General features: G+C 48.8%; 1 protein-coding gene across 2 annotated transcripts in view; it reads right to left on the minus strand.

Annotated features, from left to right (window-relative positions):
• LOC144719358 (pyruvate dehydrogenase (acetyl-transferring) kinase isozyme 2, mitochondrial-like) overlaps positions 1-24,450 on the minus strand; it is a 32,558-nt gene extending 8,108 nt beyond the window's left edge. The window contains exons 1-8 of one of the 2 annotated variants that reach the window (XM_078595223.1): positions 23,942-24,450; positions 20,386-20,527; positions 10,054-10,122; positions 8,858-9,042; positions 7,089-7,178; positions 6,189-6,266; positions 2,202-2,278; positions 140-241 (exon numbers count right to left, since the gene is read on the minus strand). In XM_078595223.1, the coding sequence (XP_078451349.1) occupies positions 140-241; positions 2,202-2,278; positions 6,189-6,266; positions 7,089-7,178; positions 8,858-9,042; positions 10,054-10,122; positions 20,386-20,527; positions 23,942-24,059 (861 nt within the window). In that variant the 5' untranslated portion in view covers positions 24,060-24,450. Of the gene's footprint in view, positions 1-139; positions 242-2,201; positions 2,279-6,184; positions 6,267-7,088; positions 7,179-8,857; positions 9,043-10,053; positions 10,123-20,385; positions 20,528-23,941 lie in introns of those variants that run through there. The other variant, XM_078595230.1, reaches the window with a different exon arrangement.
• Positions 24,451-24,762: the final 312 nt, after the last annotated feature.

Consider the following 24,762-nt stretch of genomic DNA (forward strand, 5'->3'; position numbering starts at 1 on the left):
ATGGTTTTTATTGCTTGTGGTTGCTGTGGTGGTGGCTGTTGATGTTGGTGCAGCCGTTTACGTGGCCGTAAGAGTTGCGGTCGCTTGCAGGTTGCAATCGCCATTGTGGCAACTGTCACGCATTGCGTTGCGCCGTTACCTTGATGCTGAGATCCTCCTTGCCGAGAGAGACCATCACTTTGATGGTCGGGTATGCAGTGCCCAGGGCGTCGTGGTGCTCCACCGTCGCCCGCATCGAGTTCTGTCCAAAATAACGTGAGGGCGAGGAGACGTTCAATTCACGGCGGGGAGCAGAGCTCACGCGTGGAATCACACCCGGCGACAACGAGAGAAGGGGGGGCAAAGCGAGGACCACAGAGGACGCGCGTTGCGTAGCCAACCGTGCTAATCGCACCTCTGATTGGCACGGTTGGTGACGCATGGTGCGAAAAAAGTTCGGCATACGTACGTAGCACGGTTGGCTATGCACGGTGCGAAACATGTTCAACATGCATGCATACATGGAGAGATATCACACTGGCTTAAGAAAAGTGAGTAGGCTTCGGGGTGAGATACGTCGCTGGAAGGGATGGAGGCCGGACTAATAACGAAGCGCCATGGAAATGGAGCAGAGAAATCGGCTCGTGTGCGGTGGCCACATAGATTGCTGCATCGCAGGACCGTGGGGAAAGGCAGTGGATTTGGGGAGACCTTCATCCAGTAGTGGATAGACCATGCGACTTTGGCATGCTGGTCAGTTTGATTTTATGAAGCGGGGGGGGGGGGGGCTGGGGATAAATTCAGATATCACTCGCCACTGATGTTAGCCGTGGCCGGGAATCGTCGAGGTTCATCGTGCAGTGCACAAGCCACTATTCCACATCTATAATCTCAAGAAAAAATTGACAAAAGTTCACCTCTACGCGTAAAAAAATACAGTACTCGAGTCCGTCAACCTATGGCTCTGCGGGACGGACATTTCACAACAGTGATCCCCGAGCAAATGCGTAAGGAGCTCTCGTGGATCAATCTCTCTCGTCCAGCACGCGTCCCCTCCGCTTCGTCATGGAATCCCCGTCGAGATTACTCGCAACCCAAATCGAATTCGATTGCAAACCCAGAGAACGGCACCAGCGACGTCAAGCCTGCTTGCTCCGCCCGGCCACCCTCCCAGTCATCATAAAGGGCACAGACGGCCCTCGCACAAACAAATAAACTCGTCGCCTGCCAAAGGCGTAATAACCCGGGCGAGCCAAGCAGCCAGCAGCCTCTGTGACCTTGCCACCACGGGCGCATGCCTCAGTGGCACACACGCACGCAAAACACGCGCTTACACACACACACGTCTCACCCGTCGCCCGGCTCTATAATTAGGGCTGCGTTCTCCCGCTGCGGTTAGGAATGGCAGTGGGCGAAGGGTTAAACGTTTCCACGCCTCCGAGCGCGTGAAACAACGCGAAAATGGGGGATTCATTTTCTTCACCGAATGGTTTCTGGGTCGCCGGTCGACGCCGGAATAGGCGGCGCGTTACGAAGTAGTCAGTCACGAAGCGAGGAACACTGGAATGAGGCATGCCGGGCGTGTGTTGAAGCACGTTCCAATATCATCCCACGACCCTCAAAGGTACAGCGAGGCTCTTATCCAGCAGTGCACTGACTAAAGGGTTGGACACATACATTCCTTGCACGTATGTATGTTGAACTACTTTTTCACCGTACGTAGCCAACTGTGCTAATCGGAAGGGGCACACAGCACTTCCTACCCCCCCCCCCCCCCGCTTCCCGCACCCATGGCGTGCGTGTAGCCACGGTTGTGGGCAGTGCTTAGTTTCTCCTCCTGAATATTTTCCGGGCGGCCGGTTGACACCGGAGTGGGTGGCACGTCAATTAAAAGCCACCGCCTCGCGGGAGGCTATACTAGATGTGGCGTAGCGGAACACTTTAAACGCGTGATGTTGATTCCAAATGCGGAGGGAAAAAACAGAGGACCCGGAGAACAATCCACGCGACCACGAGGAGAATAATGCAGACTCCAAATATACAAGCGTCAGGGTCGGGATTGAACCCACGGCCTCCTGCATACCAGGCGAGGCAATTAACATCTCGCCACCGTGGCGTCCCCTTATATTAATTTCACAGACAGAACCGGTTGAAATGCAAGCGCCGAGCACGGGGCAGCCGGCACACGAGCGTCCGATACGGAGCAGGACGGCGGCGCTTGCCTTGAAGAGCTCAAAGAGCACGTGGTAGAGGTGGGAGGGGATGTAGACCATGTGCACCTCCTCCTCTGCTCCTTGTACTGCAAGAGACATAAAAAAAAACATCACACGTGTAGCCAGCCTTTAACAGACCGTTGGGGCAAGTGCTTTTAGCGATCACCTATGAAGGCTGGCACGGCACACGAGGGGATGGATGGCCAGCACCACGCCCGACCGCCCTTGTCTCCCGAGTGGCGATGTTTACACACCACACCAGGTACTCATTTAAGGCTGAGTCGACCTAGGGGAGGAGGCCCCCGGACCAGCTCAGAGAATCGGTGTTGGCCGTGAGCAGGAATCTAACTCCGGATTGCCGGGTTTGTAGCGCGGCACGCTACCCGCTACACTACTGCTCCCCACGAGACGCCACACACACAGACGGACGCACACACACACACAGACGCACACATAAAGATAAAGACAAAGATCCCCCATATAGCCTTAACAGACTGTAGGGGCAAGTGCTGTTAGCGAGCACCTATGAAGGCCGGAACGGAACACGAGGGAGTGGGTGGCCAGCACCACGCCCGACCGCCTTTGTCTCCCCCATGGCGATGTTTACACACTGCCCGGGTACTAATTTGAGGCTGAGTCGACCTAGGGGAGGTCCAGGTTCGGTTCAGATAATCGTCACTGGTGTTGGCCGTGAGCGGGAATCGAACACGGGTAGCCGGGTTCGTAGCGCAGCGCGCTAACCGCTACATTACCGCTCCCCACACACAGAGATGCACACGCACACACACAGACGCACACACACACACACAAACGCACACACACACACACAGACGCACACGCGCAACGCGGCCGTCACTCCAGGGTCAGGATACGAGAGCTCGGCAGGTGCTCCAGTGGAACATTCTGGATCATCATCATCGTCATCAACTCCTCCTTGCGCATTAGCGACGGTTGTGGCCATGCAACCCAAACTATGGACCGCATTGTAAACCACTGTAGCCTGCGCTCCTTCAATGGAAGAGAAACAGCAAAATGACACCAACTCTCTCTGTCCTGAAGTACTCGTCATGGCCAGCAGATTTTGACATTGACGTGTAGCTCCATATTGTCATTCACAAGAATATAATGAACTAAGCGAGGCCAGAACACATTTTCACCGTGGCTATCTCTCTCATCCATGATTACCGCTCTGTTAAATAATTATGGGTCCAATAAAACAAAACAAAGAAGGGTTCTGGTGCCCTGCTGAACTTTATAGGACACTGTGTACCTTTTCTTATATTCAACTTTCACCGAAACAAAATCTAAGCGAGAGTCCCCAGTTATTGCGAATGATGACATCATCCCTGCATAGGTTTTCTTCAGGAGATGATGCCCTACCTACAGAGTGAGGTTGCCTTATGCCATTCACTAAGTGGGAATAGTTGACTCAAAAAATAAAATGTACAGTTATTGTGTTTTTCAAATTCAGCCCCACGTTTGTCAGTCCACTGCTGGATGAGGGTTCCCCAATGTCTGTGTGGGTCATGAGGTTTACTTTACCATACAAAGTCTGGAAGACCGGCAGGCCGCTGGGCTGAAGAACACTTTGTGTTAACGTGAGCAACGCCTCTGACCATATCTAAATACGAAACTAAACTATGTTTATTTTACCAGGTAAGGCCCACTGAGCTGTATACGTAATTTTTCAGAAGCGACCTGGGCCACAAATGGTAGCCCAATGAAGTGGCTTATCACGTGGACATTTATAGCGGTCACACATGTTTCTAAATGTGGAGGGAAAAACCGGAGGATCAGCAGAAAAATCCACGCGACCACGTGAAGAACATATACTGCAGGCATCATGGTCAGGATGAAATCTACGACCTCCTGGTTACCAGGTAAGGTAGTTACCATCTCGCCACTGACATGAGCCTAATCTCATGACAGCTCAAAAGCCGAGCAGGCTTGAGCCTGGATAGTTGCAGGGATGGGCGACCACGATGCACACCAGGTTGTCATAGGCGGATCGCGGGGGCTACGTGGTGGACAGGATAGGGCAGTGCGGAAAAATCAATTGTACTGTACTCCTACGCTCCCTGCCTCCACCAACCCCAGACCGACCAGTGTGCTGAAGTTCGGTACACTAACCCCCGCAATCCGTACTATACGGGGAAAGGTCCTCATCCAGAAGCGGGTCGGTACATTCGATTAGCACGACTGGCTATGTACGGTGCGAAAGAAGTTCAACGTACACACGGCAAAGCCCTACGCATGTGCACAGAGTGGCAGGCTGCTTGTGTGTGCCACCAAACAAAAATCCAGATGCTCCGCGGTCAAATTTACACTGTCATATTCACGCTGTCAAATTTACCGCAAGCAGGCTGTGTGTTCCGCGAGGCTCGCTGTGTCAACAGCGGCTAATCGGGGAGGAAAGAAAACACTCGCGTACATTTTCCCGGAGGGGGTCGATAAAACAGCGGCCCCGGCGTCGTTTTATTTGTTTCATAATTTTTTTTTTATGTCCCCATTGTACATCGAGTTCCACGTTGAAAGTCTGAAATAAAGTGGCCGCATGGGGAATAATCTGCGGGGTTTTATGGCTGTGCATTGTCACCTCGGTTGTGATGGACCCACACACAGGGTCCAAGTGAGGGGCTGTTTGTTTCCATAGCTGGCACCAAAACTGTTGTTTTGCCACCACCACAACCTCCAGAAACTTCAAACATATTTCTCCCCGCATTGGCAATCAGGGGAGAACCGACTGTCGTAACGCAGTTAAGCACATTCTTCTGCTGTGTAAAGTTTGAGAATTGCATTATGCAACCTAAACGTGCGTTGCTCGACATGAATCGAACGGTGTGTTTTTGTCAACGGTGGAACTTTCTTTACCGTTGTTGTTTCGCTCAACGTATTTAAACCCAGGTTCAAGCTCGAAAACGTGGCTGATGGTCTTAACTTTCTCCTAAATAATACCAATTTTAAATAATAATAATAATAATAATAATTCACAGCCAAGTGACAATCCACTGCTGGATGCAGGCCTCCCCTAGGGGAGTGTCAATTGAGCATCGATAAGCCAAAGTTCTCCGTCTCGTTTCTTTTTACCACCTCGCTTGCGTCTGTTTCTCATTTCTTGTTCACAAGTGTCAACGTGAGCTTATAGCTAGCATTTCGTTTTCAGAAGTCGCCAAGGTGACCATGTGTTCAATCCCGACTCTGACGCCTGCTGCTGTATAATTGGAGTTTGCGTGTCTCTCTCTCAGTGGTCACGTGGATTTTTCTCCAGGTCCTCCGGTTTTTCCCTCCACATTTAGAAACAAGCGTTGACAGTATTTGGCTGCTATACATTTCCACAATGTAAGCCACTTCGTTGAGCTATCATTTGTGGCCAAATCGCTTCTCAAAAATAGTTAATAGCTGTAAAATAGTTTAGTTTGAAATAATCCGATGTCACACGCAACATTCCATTCACGCACGATGGGAACGAGAATCAGTTTTAATCGATGGAATCAATGCAGTGTTACTTGCCTTGTTATTACAAAACACTGTCAATATATCCAGACTGTACCCTGTCCAGATCGTACCTCATACAACCCAGCCAACATGCCATGTTGTGCATGTGTGTGTGCACGCGCACCTCCATGCGCTCACGTGGGAAACGCTAGTGTAGCGATTGGCGCACTGCACTGCTAACCCGGTGACACGAATCCGATTCCCACTCATGACCAATAACAGTGGCGGACATATGAAGCGGTTCCTGGGTCTCTCCGAGACCAACTCATACCTTAAATAAGCAATTGGTGTGGGGTATATACGCTTGGAGAGACAAAGGCAGCCGAGAGTGGTGCTGGCCACTCAACTCTCCACGTGTGCCATGCGAGGCCTTCATAGGTGCTACTTGCAAACGGCACTTCTCCCAACGGTGTGTTAAGGCTACAGGGGAGATCTTTGTGTTCGCGCGTGGGGCAGTGCAGCTGTCACGTGCCCGTGAGGCCGTGCTGTTTGCTTACGTACTGTTGAACTGCGACACTTCCAGTTCGGGGCATCCCAGGTAGTACTGGTAACACAGCATCTTGGCATTTTCAAAGGCATCTGGTAAAAATGATAATTACATTCATGAGAGTGTTAGAATATATTTTTTCTGATTGTGAACACCGTTTAATTTTTGTCTGATTTTATCACCAACTGTAAAATACCGTACAGTTAGAATCGCACCAATCCCTCTGGCGGGCAACCGCACGTGAACACACACGCACTTCTCAAGTTTCCTGCTATCCGCTGTAAGAGGACCGTGAAGCGACAGAGGTGACGGAGCGCGTTAAAATTAGAAACTGTGTTGCCAGGTCCAGAATATGATCCGCTGTCGGACCAGGCTGAGATGCTTCTCGTGACGAGTAATTTACTCATCCAATTTGCGGGCCATTGCAAAGCGGTAGGCGTTTGTGTGTTGTGGCTGAGAAGTTGGATCTGCATACTCCCACACGATCCTCGCTCCGAGGCGAGGAAGCGAGCGAGCGCGCCGGTCGACGGCCTCGCGGTTGTAGCGAGGGCGCCGTCGGTGCACGGTCGGCACGGGCCCCGGTGCAGGCGTGCCAGGAACGTAATGGACACCCCCGACCCACCTCCACCACCCGTCAAATTCCAACGTCCGTCAAATTTCTACCCCACTGAAGACGGAAGCTTGTGTTGCATCCGAAATGTCGTGATTTTTTTATTTTTTTATTTTACTTTTATTAATTATAATTTTTTACCTACGTGACTTTACCGAAAAAAAACTAAGAATATTCTACCCCACTCTTCGTATCCCGCGATGCAATTGCAACGCCACTCCCTGTCAGCACTGTCAGCACTTGCGTCCTCGCACTCTCGGCGCCTACAATGCCCCCGTGGAAAGTGCTGGTGCTGCAGGCCCACCTTTGACGACCTCAACGGCGTTGCAGTTGGGGTCGATGCTGCCAATGTGCTTGGGGTGGGCAGGGTTCAAGCCCCCGTTGAAGAGCAACGCTGCAGCGGGCGAACAACGGGCAAAGCGGGAGGATGAGGGACGGCAGAGAGAGGAACAGGGGGACAGCGGAACGCGCGCCAATGTCTGTTTGTGAGTTGGTAAGTATGTTGAACTTCTTTCGCAGCGTACGTAGCCAGCCATACTAGTTGGAGGTGTGGGGGTAGGAAAACAAATTTAACACAAAAAGCAGTTCTAAAGAAATGAGTTTTCAATCTAGATTTAAAAGTGCGTAGCCCCCTGTCGTTTCCTAATATCGGAACGAAGAGCATTCCAGACGGCTGCAGAAGCACATTTGAAAGCGTGCAATGCGGTGACTGTCTTTGTTCGATGGTCATGCAAACGCCACTGCTACGTGGATGACCGGAGTTTGCGTGATGGTTTATGCTCTTTGAAGAGATTAGCAAGGTATTGCGATTCATTTGTGGCAAGAACTTTGTGTGTGATGAGTCACGTCTCTCCTCCCTGCCACCGCCGCTCCATTCATGTGAATTCTGTCATCAACATTGCATCCATGCGTCTGTAACCGTTGACCAGAGCTGCTCATAATTTACCAACGATCGCAAGGACGACGATGTTGATGACGCCAACGGGGATTACGACGTCGGGCGAGAAACTGCGTCGCAGCCGCAAGGTCGGTATCTGGGGATCAGGGTGCGGCCGGTCCGCGCACGTGACACAGTGGGAACAGCGCTCCCGCGATCGGTGAGCACGACCGACTCTGGGACGAGGGCTCTGGCTAAATGGCGCGGAACCGATAAGGCGAAGTAACAAGGCACTCACGGGTGCGCGCGCGTTCAAACGTCCGCGCGTGCGCCACTTAGTGAGACCAGCCGCTTCGTTTCCAGGCACGGGCGTTTAGTCAGATTGTTTAGATTGCCTCTCCGCGACAACCGCCGGTGCCATTAGGGCATTGGTCCCTTTAAATTGTGGCAGGTGGTCATGGAAAAAGCAGACGCCTCCGTGGCGATCGTATCGGCGAAATGCTCCAAATTTAACCACGGCTCAATGCCACGCGCCCGTCTATAAACATTGAACTTTGAACTTGTTTGTTCCTCCTACGACGAGGAGACTTTTGGTTTATATTTACGTGGCAAAGTTTCCATTGCTGTCAGCACAACTCCCCTGTCTTGCCGCATAATGACGCCGTGACGCTTGGGATCCATAAAGCGTAGAGCTACGTCCTCGGTTGGCTCTCGGCAAATAAACCTAATCTTGGGCCGCCCAAGCCGGGTGACGATAGGCTAACGTGTGCCCAAAATGCGAACAACGTTGACTGCAATACCGGGCGACAGTACGCCGAAGTGAGGTGACAATTCAAATCTAAACGCGGTCCATGGAGCCGTTGGTGGCCGAGCTGCAGCTGCCACCTGGGAACCCGGTTTAATCGCAGGCCGTTGAAATCACAGTGCCGGCTCAGTGCTCCCACGTTAACTCATCTGTAACGCGTGCATTCATCGGTGTATTTTCCTCCGCAGGTTGAGAGCACATTGGCAATCTAAGGCAATTGTATTCGTTGGTCAATACAATACAACACAATGCAAGCACGGGCAGCTTAAATGCGGGTTTGCACTCGGGTACAACGTAGGTGCCCCGGCTCAGCGACTCCGACACGGCCATGATGAACACCCCCCCCCCGCCCCACTCCCCCGTCTCCCTCCGAGTCACCGAGGCCACCTACTGTGCTGGTTGATGATCATGCGGATGGATATTCGGCTCATGTAGAAGCGGTCGAGGAAGTACTGCACATTCTGGCTGGTCACCGGGTCCACTCCGTATGTCTCTTTGTATTCGATGACGCCCTGCGCCACCGTGGGCACCACATCGTTGTGCCGGTTCCGGATGTTCACCAGCGTCTCCATGAATCTAAATCCACCACAGCAACAATGTACGCATGTATCTTTCACACCGTACGTAGCCAACCGCGCTCATCGGATGTGTGGAGCAAGGACGACAAACTCAACGCAAGAAACTGTTCTAAAGAAGTAAGTTTTCAATCTCGATTTGAAAGTGTATAGCTCCAGTGGCTTCCTAATATTGGAAGGAAGAGCGTGCCCAATAGGGCCGCAGAAGCGCATCTGAAAGCGCGCGATGCAGTGACCCCCTTTGTTGGGTGGTTAGCTAAAAGCCGCTGCAGCGAGGATCACCGGAGTTTGCATGATGGTTTATGTTCCGTGACGAGGTCAGCAAGGTATTGTATTTCATTTGTGGCAAACATTTTGTGTGTCAACCGAAAAGGCAAAGTCAGCCATGATCGATCGACTGCAAGATAAAGGCCTCCCCAAGTAGTCACAATTACTCTCACGGTCCCTCTGATGCAACAATATGGGTTTGTCAAGTGGAGGGTGGGAGGGGAGATCACACAATGACGTTTCGGATCTCACTCGCCACCGATGTTAGCCGTGGCCATGAATTGAACGCGGGTCACCCCAAGTGTTCTAAACTAAACTATAAACGAAACAATCATTATTTTAACATGCAAGGCCCATTGAGCTATGTAGCTCTTTTTCAGAAGCAACCTGGTCACAAATAATAGCCGAACGAAATGGCTTATCACAATTTTCTAAATGTAGAGGGAAAAACTGGATAAAAATGTACACGACAATGGGGAGAACATACAAACTCCAAATATACAGGTGTCAGGGTTTGGATCAAACCTACGACCTCCTGTATACAAGTCGAGGTAGTTAACATCTCGCCACCGTTCATAGCGGTGTGTGCTAACTGCTTTGCCACCGCTCGCTCCACAACCAAGCGTGTTATTAATGGATACATGTCACTGTAAATACTAACTGATCACTGAAGAAAAAATATACTTTGGTAAAGCGTAATGCTCGAGTACAGCAAACGTGTACACTGCACGCGTGCATTTCTTACCCTGAAAGGACATCACTCTCCGGATCTTTGCCTTCATATTTCAAAATGTCAATGAAGCTCTGCACATACCTGGTGGGAATGACAAATGCATGATATTGACATTATTTGTACATGTCCGTATCAAACTTGCTTAACATTATTCTGACACATCACTGTGAATGCCTGAGAAAGTTGTATTATTAGAATTGCATGCTGCTGCTTACATTAACATCTCAGCGATATTATTAAGAATCGATCCGCAGACCTCCCTATTATCCGCAGAATTGTGGATAACAGGAATCCACTTGTACGTGTGTAAGATAATTAACTCGAAAGTGGGATGCAAAGTCATCATTGTCCAGATTTATGTGTGCGATTTTAACTCCTGCAAAAAAAATGTTGGGAAAAATCTACGGAAATTCACGGATTTTACGAGGTTTTTCTTTGTATTCTTTTTACGAGCATTTAACTGCTCGGCTAAACGCTCCAAATAAATTGCGGAAACTTGTGGAATTTAGGATTTCCACCTCCGCAAATTATATGATTTTCGGAGTGCGGATCAGTGTACTTAGTTTCACTGCACGTACAATATGCACAATCGATATACGTAGATTCTCATACACTCGATTCAATGCACGTATCAGAAGCGTAAGAATCGATATGTGTCGATAAATCTTGCACCACCAGGGACAAGATGTTATTTTTAAATGTTATATATGTTTCGCTGTAATTTCTGTACCTCCATACCTGTCAACTCCGTACCAGTGCCCTACCTTGTTACATACCAATGCAGACCTTATTGGTCACCCCGTGCCCTTAAAAAACTCAACGTTCATCCTACAAAGTCCCATCCCAACGAAGAAACACAAAAAAATAGGCAATCTTTTTTTTCCCCATATTGAAACGGGCAAAAAAACAGGGCTCTTACTCTGAGAAATAATGAAAGAACACAAGCTGTAAATAAGGAAAGGGGACGCGGTGTTCTGTTGAGTTGTCGGGGGGGGGGGGTCAGTGTTTACAATTGAACTCGCACGTAATCTAAGAAAACTGGACGGGCGGATTGTGTGGGTAGCAGCAGCGGATGCAGCAGCAGCAGCAGCACCACCACGGCACGCACACTTGCGAATGTCCAGAAAAACATCACGTGACCCCGCAACCATCCCCACCCACCACCAACCCTTCCCCCAACCGAGACAGCTCGAGCCGAACCCTCCAACACTGGAAGTTGTGATGTTGGGGACACCACCAAGTCCACGTTTACAAGCGGTCACGACATCGCTGTACTTTGCGCACAAGACAGGACGAGGACTGGAAATGAGTAATGGAAACATGGAAAACACAACAGATATCGATGTGAAAACTGTCTTTTTTTTGTTTACAATAATTTCACTAAAAATGGAATACACAAATAAAAATAAAGATTTGCAATACTGCTTGGATAGTATTCTGGGCAAGTTTGTGTTCGCAAGCACTTGCGATAATAATAAAAAAACAACGCAACCCAACAAACAATAGCAAGAGCCGACAGAAACTAAGTGATGGTGATGTCATCACCACTGTGTGCTGCTGGCAGGAAGGTCACGGGACAGACCCAGGTGTTATGGGTTATAACTGAGATGACTGGGAGATGAAACACACACACAACGATGACATGTGGCTCTAATTAGGGACTGCTTCAAACTCCGGCCCAGGTTTCCCAGTGTCGCCGGACTTGTGCTGAACACAAACGTAACGTGGGATGGCGGTATTGGGGGGAAACAAAGTAAATACAAAAGGCAGTTCTGAAGAAATGAGTTTCCAATCTCGACGATGTAAAAGTGCACAACTCCAGTGGCTTCCTAATATCGAAAGGAAGAGCGTTCCAGCCGGCCACAGTAGCGCATCTGAACGCGGGCTACGCAGAGATCGTCTTTGTTTCGATGGCCAGACAAAAGTGCTGGGCTCCCACCAGACCAGTCCTCCTGGCGAGCTTGCGTGGGCTGCGTGGAAGCGCCGATGATGATAAGGCCACTCTGCTAGCTCATGCAACAGCTTCAACTCAATGAATTTACCTTCACGCATCAGCTGAGTGGACAAACCGAGGCAGATTTTTATTTCGGAGCTACTCAAACTGGATTCACGCATTGCAAATGCTCGCGCGCACACACAAACACAGCATTTCCACAATACACTCCACCCGAACGTGACATCCATACCCACAGTACATGCATGACCGTGCGACTGGCATGCTTCATGGTCTCGGAAGTGCACGTTGTACAGGTTGTGGGCAGTTATTCCACCATGAGCATTTTGTGAAGGAGGGAGCACACAAGTACTGTACAATAATGGATTTTGCTGCACGCTAGCACCCCCCTCCCTCTCTACTACCCCCACAAGATAGCCCCGCAGCAGCCTGCATATCGACTCAACAGTACGCGTAGAGCCGCAGTAGCAGAACCAACGAAATCCGCCGCCGCTTTCGTTGAATTTCAAACGCGTCTGCTAAGCAATGCCCTATGTCGAACTTCTTTCGCACCATATGTAGCCAACCGTGCTAATCTGATGCTCCCCACCCCCATACACCACCTCGCTTTCTCCTCCACCCATGCTTGACAAGTCCTGAGACCACCCCTTTCCCCGTACACGCCTCTTGCCATTTCCATCCCACCGCCACCCACCCCACTCCTCCCCCGCAAGGGGCGAGGAGAAGAGGGCAAACGAGGCAGCGCCCCGGGTCCCCGGATAACCGACCAAACAGCGATGCGCGCTGTCACATTCCACCGACGAATGGGAAAGCGCAGATGCCGGGGGCTCGACGTTTTCCACACCAACACGGGTCAACCTCGGGGTAATGTGTTCCGAGGCTCACACGTTCACGGAGCCCCATGGGCAAGTGGTGGCTGGTGGTCATGGCGGTGGTTGTTGATGCCATTCGCTGTATGTTGGAATTTATTTTCGCACCGTACTAAAAACGAAACGAAACTTTTTTTTATTTTACCAGGTAAGGCCCAACTGAGCGATTAGGCTCTTTTTCAGAAGCGACCTGGCCACAAATTATAGCTCAACGAAGTGGCTCATTATGTTGAAATGTATAGCAGCCAAATACTATAAACGCACGTTGATTATACATATGGAGGGAAAACCCGGAGGACTCGGAGAAAAAATCCACGCGACCACGGGAAGAACGTGCAAGCTCCAAATATACAACAGGCGTCAGGGTCGGGATCAACAAGCAAGGAAAAACAACACATGGGTTCGCTCGTGCTATGCTCCCTGCAAGCTCGCGAGTTGAATGTGTCATGTCTAACTTAACTGTAATTGGGTCCTTGCCTGCATCGATCAGCAGTTCACTAACATTGATTCAAGCACGCCCTGAATTTGCTGATGAAACACCGTGTCGAAACTGGCCCAGAGTTTTGTTTGTCTTGAATTAATGCTGCTGATATGATGCACTCCCAAAATGTTGATGGGTTGTGTAATATTTGTTTTATATAATTGCTTTTATTTGGAGAGACGAATTTGTAAAGGACACACATTTTCTGCATATTCATTTTGTTATTTATAATCTCCTACGATCAGCCTAAAAATTATCTGCCCGAGCCGACTTGCGTCACAGGAATTTTATAATGTAACATTGATTTACGTTTGCTTTACCCACAATTTATAACAAGTTCATCACAGCACCTTTGAGAGGTGGCGACTGGAATCATCATGGCTCATGATAACTGATGACAGCAAGTGCCTGATTTGCACGATATAGTTGATTTATTTCCAGCAGTGCGAATAGGAATGCATGTCAGGATCAAAATGTGCATTTATCCTGGAGGAATCCGATAAGCTACGAAGCTCTTATTCACAGACGTCCAGTTGGGGCGGGTGAGAAAGTTACAACAGCAAACAACACAACAAAAATGATAGGAGTGAAAGGGAAGAAAATCACCAAAATAATTCAATAAACAAAACCACACAATTTGTATTTGACCAGGAAAGGCCCACTGAGTTATTCGTTCTTTTTCAGAAGCGACCTGGCAAAAGTTGATAGTTCAACGAAGTGGCTTATCACGCCGAAATTTAAAGTAGCAAAATTAATCTCAACGCATCTTTCTAAATGTGGTGGCGGAGGTTGGGGGGGGACCGGAGCAAAAAATCCAACAAGCTCAAACGACGTTAGCATGAACAAGAAGACTCAGCTGTTTGACGTTTTCAGTTCTTACACGGTCAAGGCGACGGATATGCAGCAGCAGCTGCTGCTGTTGTTGCTCACGCACGCCGAAACCCACTCAGCTCGCCGCGTAAACACTTCTCAAGTCGTTACTTCTCAAGCGATCGTGACACCGATTTCCCCTTGACGCACAAGCTCAAAACGTATCTTGTTGTCGACTGAACATTACATAATACAGTACTGCAGCGGCAAAAGCACACATTATTGTGTGATGGGAGTAAGCAGTTTGTGTCTGCGCACACCACAAATGAGCAGTGTTGAGCGTTTATATAAATGCGGTGTTCTTCAACGACCCAGCAAAAATGCGCCAACATTGGGCCAACGTTTGCACGTGGTTGGAAGCGTTGGACTAACGTTGGCCCACAACGTTCCATGTTGACTGGAACGGCACGTTCTTGACGCGGTGGCAAGCGAGTGTGCCGCAGTGGCGGGATGTTAACTACCTCGCCTGATATACACGAGGTCGCGGGTTCGATCCCAACCCTGACGACTGCTGCTGTATATTTGGAGTTTGCATTATCTCCCCGTGGTCGCGTGGATTTTTATCCGGGTCCTCCGGTTTTTCCCTCCACATTTAGAATCAACATGTGTTTAGAGCATTTGACTGCTATAGATCTCCACATGATGTCACTTCATTCGGCTATTGTTTGTAGCCAGGTCGCTTCTGAAAAAAAACTCAATGAGCTTTGCCTGGTAAAATAAAAAAAGCAATTGTTTAGTTGAGGCTCGAGAGGATATATTTTGAACTTAATTCGCACCATACGTAGCCAACCTTGCTGATTGGAGATGCATTTTAGACTCGAGTAGCTTAACTGGACATCTGGACGCCCATACCATTCAGGTAATCAGTGGGAGGTGAGGCATTCACCTACCCACCTGCACTGACCAGCATGGTGAAGTATGGTCGAACGACCGCAAAGTATATTTCACAAAGACCATAACTCCCCCAGGCCCCAGCAGCTGTGGTTCCTCCAGCTATGGCATCGGTTGGGAAGGTGAAGCAGGTGGTACTAAGAATGACCGAGTGGCTACATTTATGCACTATGAAGAAGGTTCATTACCCAAAACGTCGCCAATTATTAACATTCAAGGGCAGTGTTAATGACGAAAGTGTTGAGTCTTTTTGTTCCCTGTGGCTGTGCACCAGTGCCAATGCAGCAGCAGCAGCATCGCCAAACATAGACCATCACGCAAACTCCGGTCATCATTCCTCGCAACAGCGGCTTCTGGCTAACTCGCGAACAAAGACGGTCATCGCATTGCGCCCTTTCAGATGCGCTTCTGCGGCCGTCTGGAACGCTCTTCCTTCCGATATTAGACAGCCACTGGAGCTATGCACTTTTAAATCATCTACATTGAATACTAATTTCTTCAAAACTGCTTTTTGTGTTAAGTTCGTTATCCTTCTCCCGTGCAGTTGGCTACATACGCAAACAGTTTTGAGTGTGAACAGGATACTGGACTGGTGAAAATGAGGCAGTACTGGTTGAAATATTACTTGACTGCACTTTGAAGTATTTCCTTTCCTCGTTAACCAAGCTTCAAAGCTCATGTGGGAGACTGGGAAGGTTGTTATTCCCATAAAACCTGAGAGAAAAAAAACTTTCCCAAAGTCCAGTTCAGTACTGAATACTGTATGTATTTCCGTTCGAGGTCCAGAGGTCAAATCTTGCATCTGACCCAGAGGTTTAAACCTCGCATCTGAACCAGAGGTTAAGCCTCGCATATGATTCAGAGATTTAAACCTCTGATCGGATCCAGAGGTTTAAACCTCGCATCTGAACCAGAGGTTTTAACCTTGCGTCTGACCCGGATGTTTTAACCTCGCATTTGAACCGGATGTTAAACCTCGCATCCGACCCAGAGTTTAAACCTCGCATCTGATCCAGAGGTTAAATCTCGAATCTGATCCTGAGGTTTAAACCTCGCATACGATCCGAACTCTGATCCATGAGATTTTAACCTAGGGATCTGACCCAGAGGTTTAAACCTCGGGTCTGGCAACACCTTCACAAAAATGCACAGCCCTGCAAAAACGAGGGGGGGAGGGGTGTGTTGCGATGTGTGGGTTGAGGGGGGTCACGTGCCCAGCTTCCCCCACCCATCCCCCACTCGTCCCGGCTAACTGGGACAAAGATCATGGTCACCAGAGGAGGGCATTTAGCCAGTGGCTGACCATGAGCCCTCGAGACCCGTACACTGGTCGTATAAAGCATCAGGTTAAGATGCTAAATTATAGCACAGAGGGGATGCAGCTATAGTAGTAGTAGTTATTGTTGTTGTCTTGTAGGCTGAGGGTTTAAATGATTGTGCGTGCGTGGTGGAATCGATTGAGGTTATCTTCGCGCGCAAACCAAAAAGTGCCCAAGTTGCATTTTTCAGTTATTAAAAAAACCGCTTCGCGTTTCCTGACCCCCAGGTGGCTGACCTTGCCGGCAGCCTTCAAAAACAAAAATAGCACCGTTAAAACAAAACAGCGCCGCTCAACCCGTCCATAGCACGGCCTTTAAAAAAGAGTCAAAAGTATACAATGGGCGACGTTTCGGGTAATGGCTCTTCTTCATAAGAGGAGTAACATAGCCGTGATAAAATAAAAAGCATCAGTGGTGAATGGTATCTGAACCGGTCCTGGGCCTGATCTCGCCAATCTGGACAGAGCAGCACGGTGAAGTATGGTCATAATTCCCATGGTCGACATGGCAACGGGGTGGCCCTTCTCTATCCAACATTGGATCGACAAAGAGCTGTACACTAAATAATTAAGGTAATCCACGTTGATTCGAATGAGGGGACGAAACTTGCAGATAAAGAAACTGGACAACGGCACCCAAACCTGATCAGCACAGAGGGATTGAAGATGTGCTTCACTATTTCCACTTCAGCTGAATTCTATGTACTTGAAAACTAGTCCTTCAAAGTGTGAGGTTTATTTTGAACTCCTGTCATAAGGTTCTTCCCTTTTTAATGTATGATCATCTCATTTATCTGGCAGTGAGATTTAGAAAACATTTTTGTGAGAAAACGTGGGAGGATACTTGGACTTGTCCGGGCATAAAGTGCATGTCAAGTGAGGTCATCTCTGCAAGCTCATTGAGTTAAAAAACAAATTATGGGCCTAACGATTCGCCCCCATTTCGCGATTCAATGAATGGTCACGCTTCAATTTGAACATTGTGTCGTATGCAGTGGCCTCCAATGGCCAAAGAGACAAGTGAACCCATCACATCGGACGTACGAATAGAAAAATAGCAATTCTTACAGGAGCAATGTGATGCGAGCATCTCAAACGAAGTGAACAAGACTCTACAAACGAGACGGATAAAACGAGACAACAGAGAGTACGTTGAACTGCTTTCGCACCGTACGAAGCCAAACATGCTAATCGAAAGTGCGGGGAAGCGCAACAAACTAAACATTAAAATAAGTTCGTTAGGAATGAGTTTTCGATCTAGATATGAAAGTGTGTAGCTCCAGTGGCTTCCGAATATCAGAAGGAAGAGCATTCCAGATGGTCGCAGAAGTGCATCTGAAAGCACTCGATGCAGTGAGCGTCTTTGTTCCACGGCTAGCTAGGATTTGTTGTTTGCTGAACCGCAAGCCGTAAAGCATGACAATTCATATGGGTAAATTATTGCATGTCCATTTCACAGGTAGATCCCACAACAGCAGCAGCACAACTACAAATGGATGTGGGCAGGATGTAATTTAACAACTCGCGCTCATGATGTATCGGCCCTGAACTGACCGCACTGTTAAAAATAGCCTCGCCTTTCAACGATGCTTGTAAAATACATCTCCAATTGTCGTAACACCCTTCACATGCCAGCTGTCAGATTGGCTGCAGCGTGTATGCATGTCCGTGTGTGGTGTGATACGTAAACATAGCAACGGTGGAGACAGGCATACCGGGCGTGGTGCTGGCCCACCCCCGCACTCCGGTGCCGTGCCCCAACAGTCTAGTAAAGCTACAAGGGGGATCTTCGTCTTTACGGTGGTGGACAGTGGTTAGCGCACTGCACCACAAATACTTTATGGCCTGAGTTTTATTCTTGGCTAAGGACAACACCATCAGCGGCAAGTATCTGAACCGGTCCAAAGGCTCTCTCTCTCTTAAGTCGACTGAAGCTTCAATGAGGAACCTGGGTGTGGTGTAGGCCTCGGCAAGGTAAGGTAAAAGTTAAAAGGTAAAAACAACGAGCCTACCTTTACCCTACCTTTTACCTTACCACAATACAATCACTCTACCCTACCTTTAACCCTTTAGCAGGTAAGGTAAAAGGTAAAAGGTAGAAAGCAACGAGCCTACCTTTTACCCTACCTTTTACACTTACCCCATACAAATTACCCGATTACAGGGTAATTACTAGGGAACTACTACACATGTATAACGGTAAATGCTAAGTAGAGCGCTTTTATCATATAGAATACTCTCGATTATTCCAATTTTACATGCTTGTTGTTGTTGTTGTCGTCGTCGTTGTCGTATCCTCAAATCTTGTAACTAAATTTTTACCCACTTCCTAATGTGGTATCGACTGAAAACTTGGTATACTTATGTCATACTGATGACAACACTATATTCTATCATAAAAAATATATATATTTTTAAACATTATTTTTAATATGTTATGTTTCGGCTTGGGTCTAATTGTCCACGCCCAACTGACGTTGGCTGTAAATCACCACAGTCTTACGTTGTGGCAAGCCTCCGGGCCACTTCCTGGAGTCGTGGAGTTCTGCCATTACGAGTACATTTAATAAAAGCGTGTTTTAAAAAAAGTTTTTTTAAATATTACTTATTAAATGGAGGCCACGGACTGCGCCACGGAGCTTTTATCGGTAAACAAGGTCCCGTATTTACCGGGTAATACTTCGCTCTTCCTTTACCCTACCGGGTAATTCTTCCGAGCTACCTTTACCCTACCCTTTACCTTACCCCTTGGCATGTCGACACCTTTACCCTTTACCCTTTTACCCGGTAAAAAGGGTAAATTACCTTACCTTGCCGAGGCCTAGTGTGGTGTGTAAACATTAGCATTGGGAAAACAAAGGTGGCAATGTGGGATGCTAGACCCTCCCCCTCGCTCCCCCATCCTCATGTGCCATGCAACACATGTGTGCAGATGGTGGATGACAATCCTACTGCTTTCCAAGAATTGAAATATGTCCTTACTTTGCAGCAGTAGACAGCCTGTTGGGAACCTGACCATAGTGTTGAAGTATAGTGGAATAACCCAATTAGTTTCAAGGACAATGCATGCATTATCAAAGCATGTTTAGTTGCATGTTTTACCACAAGTTTGTGTGGTTAATGCAGACTTGATGCCTTGCAAAAGGTTTCTATTTTGGTGTTTGAACATCTTAACACCTGTTTTATTGCCAGAAAGAATAAAACCTATTCTTCTTTTTCATCAGTGATTGTCCAATGGATAGACTCACTCCCGTCATAGGAATGCGAAATTTCCACCACTGGCTCGGGCCTGTAAACAGGCTGGTTGTAGGCAGGGACCGAATGTCTTGTAACTTACTGACCCACCCCGACTGGACATCTGTGCAAAAGAGCTTCATAGTTCATTGGATTCCTCTGGTCTAAATCAAGATTCTTGTCTCGCCGAATATTTCCCACGTGGCTGGTAGACTGGAGTAGGTGGCAAGTAACCAGGATCCACAGTCATAGCGAGAGTAACACCGCAATGTTGGGGTTGTTTGCTGACACAGCAGCATACAGATCCAGCAGAAATTAAGCACTTGCCATGTCAAATAAAAACAAAGGCCATCCCCGAGTAGCTTACATAGGCCGTTGGGGCAAGTGCGGCCACAAAAGATAAAGATCCCCCATATAGCCTTCACGGACTCTTGGGGCAAGTGCTGTTAGCAAGCACCTATAAAGTCCTGCACGGCACACGAGGAGGTGGCTTGCCAGCACCACGCTCAGTCGCCTTCATCTCCCCAGTGGCGATGTTAACACACCGTACCAGGTAGTCATTTGAGGCTGAGTCGACCTATGGGAGGCCTAGTATCAGTTCAGAAAATCGTCATTGGTGTTGACCAACGAGCGGGAATCGAACCCGGGTCGCCGGGTTCGTAGCGCAGTGCGCTAACCGCTGCACTGCCGCTCCCCGCAAAGACACACGCACGAGCGAGCGGCTCACCAGCTCTGCACGAGTTGCACAGAGGGCGTGCTCAGGAGGTTGTCAGGGAGAAGGTTGATCTCCTTCATTATGTTGGCGAGCCGGACGGGTAGCTCCTGCCGCAGGAACACGTACGAGGTCCGCTCGCACGCATTTCGCGATCCTGAAAACGCGGCAGACAAAGGGACGGAAAAAAACACCAACCGGGTCGCGCTGTTATTTGCAAAGTGATTATATAATTGAACGCGAGCGAGCCATCTTAAATTGATTAGTGATGAATTATTTTCTAATTAAATAAAAGCAAACTGCCAATGAGCGCGTGATAACATGGCTATTCATACAATATAATCCTGTATGAGTATTCCGTGTAAACAGACCATCCGCGAAAAGATTACGATAACACAAAAGGGCATTTTATTACGCCATGCACAAAGATGATTGGTCAAGGGCACTTACGCCATGCACTTGAAATGTCACGGAAACATTCATGCCCGTGTTTGACCAACGTGCTATAGTAGCAAAATGAAACAAAAATCCTAAACAACAACCGCATATTTATTGTACATGCTAATGAAGTAATATGATTCGCACCCAACTACAACATAGCAAGGCAGTCATGGTACTCACACACACACAATTCATTAACTCACACTAATCCACTACACAGGCGGATGTAAACGGTTACACAGAATACCATTACAACAGGAGTTCGTGAATAAAGCCACATTTCTGCACTCTCACGTTCGGAAAAGTGCAAACCGCGGCAAAGATTTTTATGTTTCAGTACCGCCTTGCCACTTGAAACAATGCATATTTAATGTATTGACCGTGAAATATGTGTAATCCGTTTAGTCAACACGGCTTGATGGTTCCTCTGTGTTCTCCCTTGTTTGTGAACGCGTTAAACCACCACACTTACACATGCCCCATGCATGCTAAAACTGAACTATAAACAATTTTTACTTGACCAGGTAAGTCCCACTCAGCAATATAGCTAATTTTCAGAAGCGACCTGGCCACGTTTAATAGCTCAAAGAAGTGGCTCATCACGTGGAAATTTACAGCACTCAAATACTCTAAACGCACGTTTATTGTAAATGTGGAGGGGGCAAAAGCAGAGGAACCTGAGAAAAATCCACTCGACCACGGGGAGAACATGGAACTCCAAATACACAACAGGCGTCAGGGTCGGGATCGAACCTACGAACCCTTGCATACCAGGCGAGGGAGTTAACATCTCGCCACCATGGCGCTCCCGTGTGAATAACGTCTAAATCGACTACACATTCACATCGCACACGTACCACACCAATGCAGGGGGTGTAACGACACGTCCACTCGCGTATGAATATCGACTCTTACGCTCATGGTGTGCGCATATAATCGCAAGCTGACAATTACAATGTGACCCCGCACTTCCAGTCACGAGAGGCAGATATATTTCAAAACGGTTATATGAAAAATAATACATTATTAACTACAATTGTGACAATTAAATAATGGGGATAGGTAACGTGGAGGTTAGGGAACGTGGCAAATGATTCCAGCACGATGTCACTCTTGTCGACACAGCTGCCCGTAATGGCATCATCACCTTGCCCCATTCCCAACTCTCACACCAAGGCCCTGCGCCATACGTTTCACACCTTTGCTCGGTGGTTGGTTCCATGCGCACGGCAACTTGGCTGCAGTCGCTGCACCGAGTGCGTTTTAATTCGCGTTATCTGCATTGCCTGCGTTAATTGTGACTTGTAACTTTGATCATTACCTGTGTATGGATAGTTTTCACGTGAATGTGCCATTCTATTGAGGGACTACTGTGCGTTATCACGGTGTGGTCTGGAACTGTTTGGTGGTGGTTTTTGCTGCCTTGCCCAATCTTGATGGATCGGACTTATAGAATTATTATTATTTTAGTGACTTGCTAACCATTTTCTCTATTCTGCGCTATCGTCCTTTGTATTGTTTGCTGTTGAAACCTACTGACCCGCCTATACCGGACATCTGTGAAAAAGAGCTTCATAGCTCATCGGATTCCTCCTTCAGTCCAAATAAAGATTCTGACCATTTTCCCTCTTTGTGTTCCGCCAGCATTGCTTGAAATGTGCTCGCCATTTCGTTTTGATGACTTCTCAACTGATGCAGCGGTGGAAGGCACGGTGGTGAGCGCGCCTGCGACCCAAGTTCGATTACCGGCCACGGCAAACATTTAGTGGCGTGTGATTCATAAACTGGTCCATTCCCTCTCGCACTTCTCCAGCGACTTACACTGGCCGGCGTGGTGAAGTATGGCCGAACAAACCCTATAATCCACATGGCGTGAAGCGGTCCTCATCTAGCAATGCTTTATTTGAATATCTTTGCATCGAGTTGTCTCACCAGCTAATTTTGCACTGCCCGTGACCTGATTCATCCATCTCGCCCTTGCAAAAAGACTGAATGTCTCAGCGGGATTTTACTTGTATATCAAACACATCGATGTGTGTGCTGTACGTTGAACTTCTTTTGCACGGTATGCTGCCGACCGTGCTAATCGGAGGTGCGGGGGAAGGACAACACACTCAACATCAAAAAGCATATCACAACCACCACGACGACCACAACCCATGCGAAATCCACCATGACGTCGGGATCGAACCCACGACCTCCTGCATATCAGGCGAGGTAGTTAACATCTCATAGCCACCGTGATGATGATGATGAGAGAGAGAGACACGCAAATTCCAAATATACAGCAGCAGGCGTCAGGGTCGGGATCGAACCCACGTCCTCCTGCATAGCAGGCGAGGTAGTTAACATCTCCTCGCCACCGTGATGATGATGAGAGAGAGACACGCAAATTCCAAATATACAGCAGGCGTCAGGGTCGGGATCGAACCCACGACCTCCTGCATCTCAGGCGAGGTAGTTAACATCTCCTAGCCACCGTGATGATGATGATGAGAGAGAGAGACACGCAAACTCCAAATATACAGCAGGCGTCAGGGTCGGGATCGAACCCACGACCTCCTGCATCTCAGGCGAGGTAGTTAACATCTCCTAGCCACCGTGATGATGATGAGAGAGAGAGACACGCAAACTCCAAATATACAGCGGCAGGCATCAGGGTCGGGATCGAACCAAAGATCTCCTGCATATCAGGCGAGGTAGTTAACATCTCCTAGCCACAGCGGTGCCCACTAACACCCACCAACCACCCACCAGCAGCACCAGAATAAACACGCGACGTCCATCTCTCTCTGTCATCAAACATCAACGCTACCCAAGTAGCGGCAGCCACAATCATGAGCATCAGCGGCAATCACCACCGACTGCCATTCCACACAGAACACTGCCACTTTTGTTGCGCAGAGACTCCTGCCCCACCCCCAGCCCCCTTTAAAGCCTTCATGGGACTGTCGGGGCAAGAGTGTCGTCGTTAACACGCTGTTATTAATGGGGCCGCTACGGTGCACGGGGAACGCTCACGGCCAACACCAGCGACGATTATCTGAACCACTCGTGGACCCCACCCACCCCTAGGTCGACTCAGCCGCAAACGTGTAGAGCGCCTCGGCGCGGGTGACGTCTGTCTTACCGAAGTCGATGAACTGCTTGATTGAGAGCGGCGAAGGAGAAAACTTTGAGTAGTGCTCCAGTTGCCGGGGCAGGTGCACAAGCCCCGCGTTCTTCATCAGGAACCGAACGAGTTTCATGGTGGCGTCGGATTAAGGAGCTTGACCCCCTTCCCCCGTTAAGTTAGCGACAAAGCCCCTCTCAACTCCGTCGTCCCCCCACTACTGTGTCTCCCACCAAAGCTAGGAACACAGCGACAAAACGACCCCGAGGGTTCAATCTGTTACCCCTTCGCGAACCCACAACGTGGACCGCCCTCCTCCCTTTAAACGGCTCGCGACGAGAGACGGACGCAGCGATGTGCTCTCGCTCGCTCGGCTCCAGGAGGTCAGTTCGGGTTGGATTTTAAAAGTTAAAACGGCGTGAACGATGGACCCCGAGCCAGGCAGGGTGTAGGGCGAGAGCGAGTTACAAGCCACGGGGTTCAAGTCTATTCGCTCTCTCGCCTCCCGGTCCGTGTCAACAGCGGCGTGGTCATCCCGAGCTTTTATGCGCAAAGCGCCGCCCACGAGTGGAGCCTGCGGCCAATCAGCGTGGGTCGTCACCGCGAGCTGCAACGATCATGAAAAATTGAATACACTAGGCGACATTTCGGGTGCATGGCCCTTCTTATCGTCGGGTCCATACGGCGTACAGTCGTTTCAATACGGGGAACATTTTTTAGTGTCTATTTGTTTGTGTTTCTCCGTTGGGATGGGTCTTTGTAGGGTGAACGTTGAGATTTATAAGGGGCACGGGGTGACCAATAAGGTCTGAATTGGTCTCTAATAAGGTAGGCACCGA

Source organism: Lampetra planeri, chromosome 1 (assembly GCF_965212315.1).
Source record: "Lampetra planeri chromosome 1, kcLamPlan1.2.h2, whole genome shotgun sequence".
In the NCBI taxonomy this organism is placed as follows: Eukaryota; Metazoa; Chordata; class Hyperoartia; order Petromyzontiformes; family Petromyzontidae; genus Lampetra; species Lampetra planeri.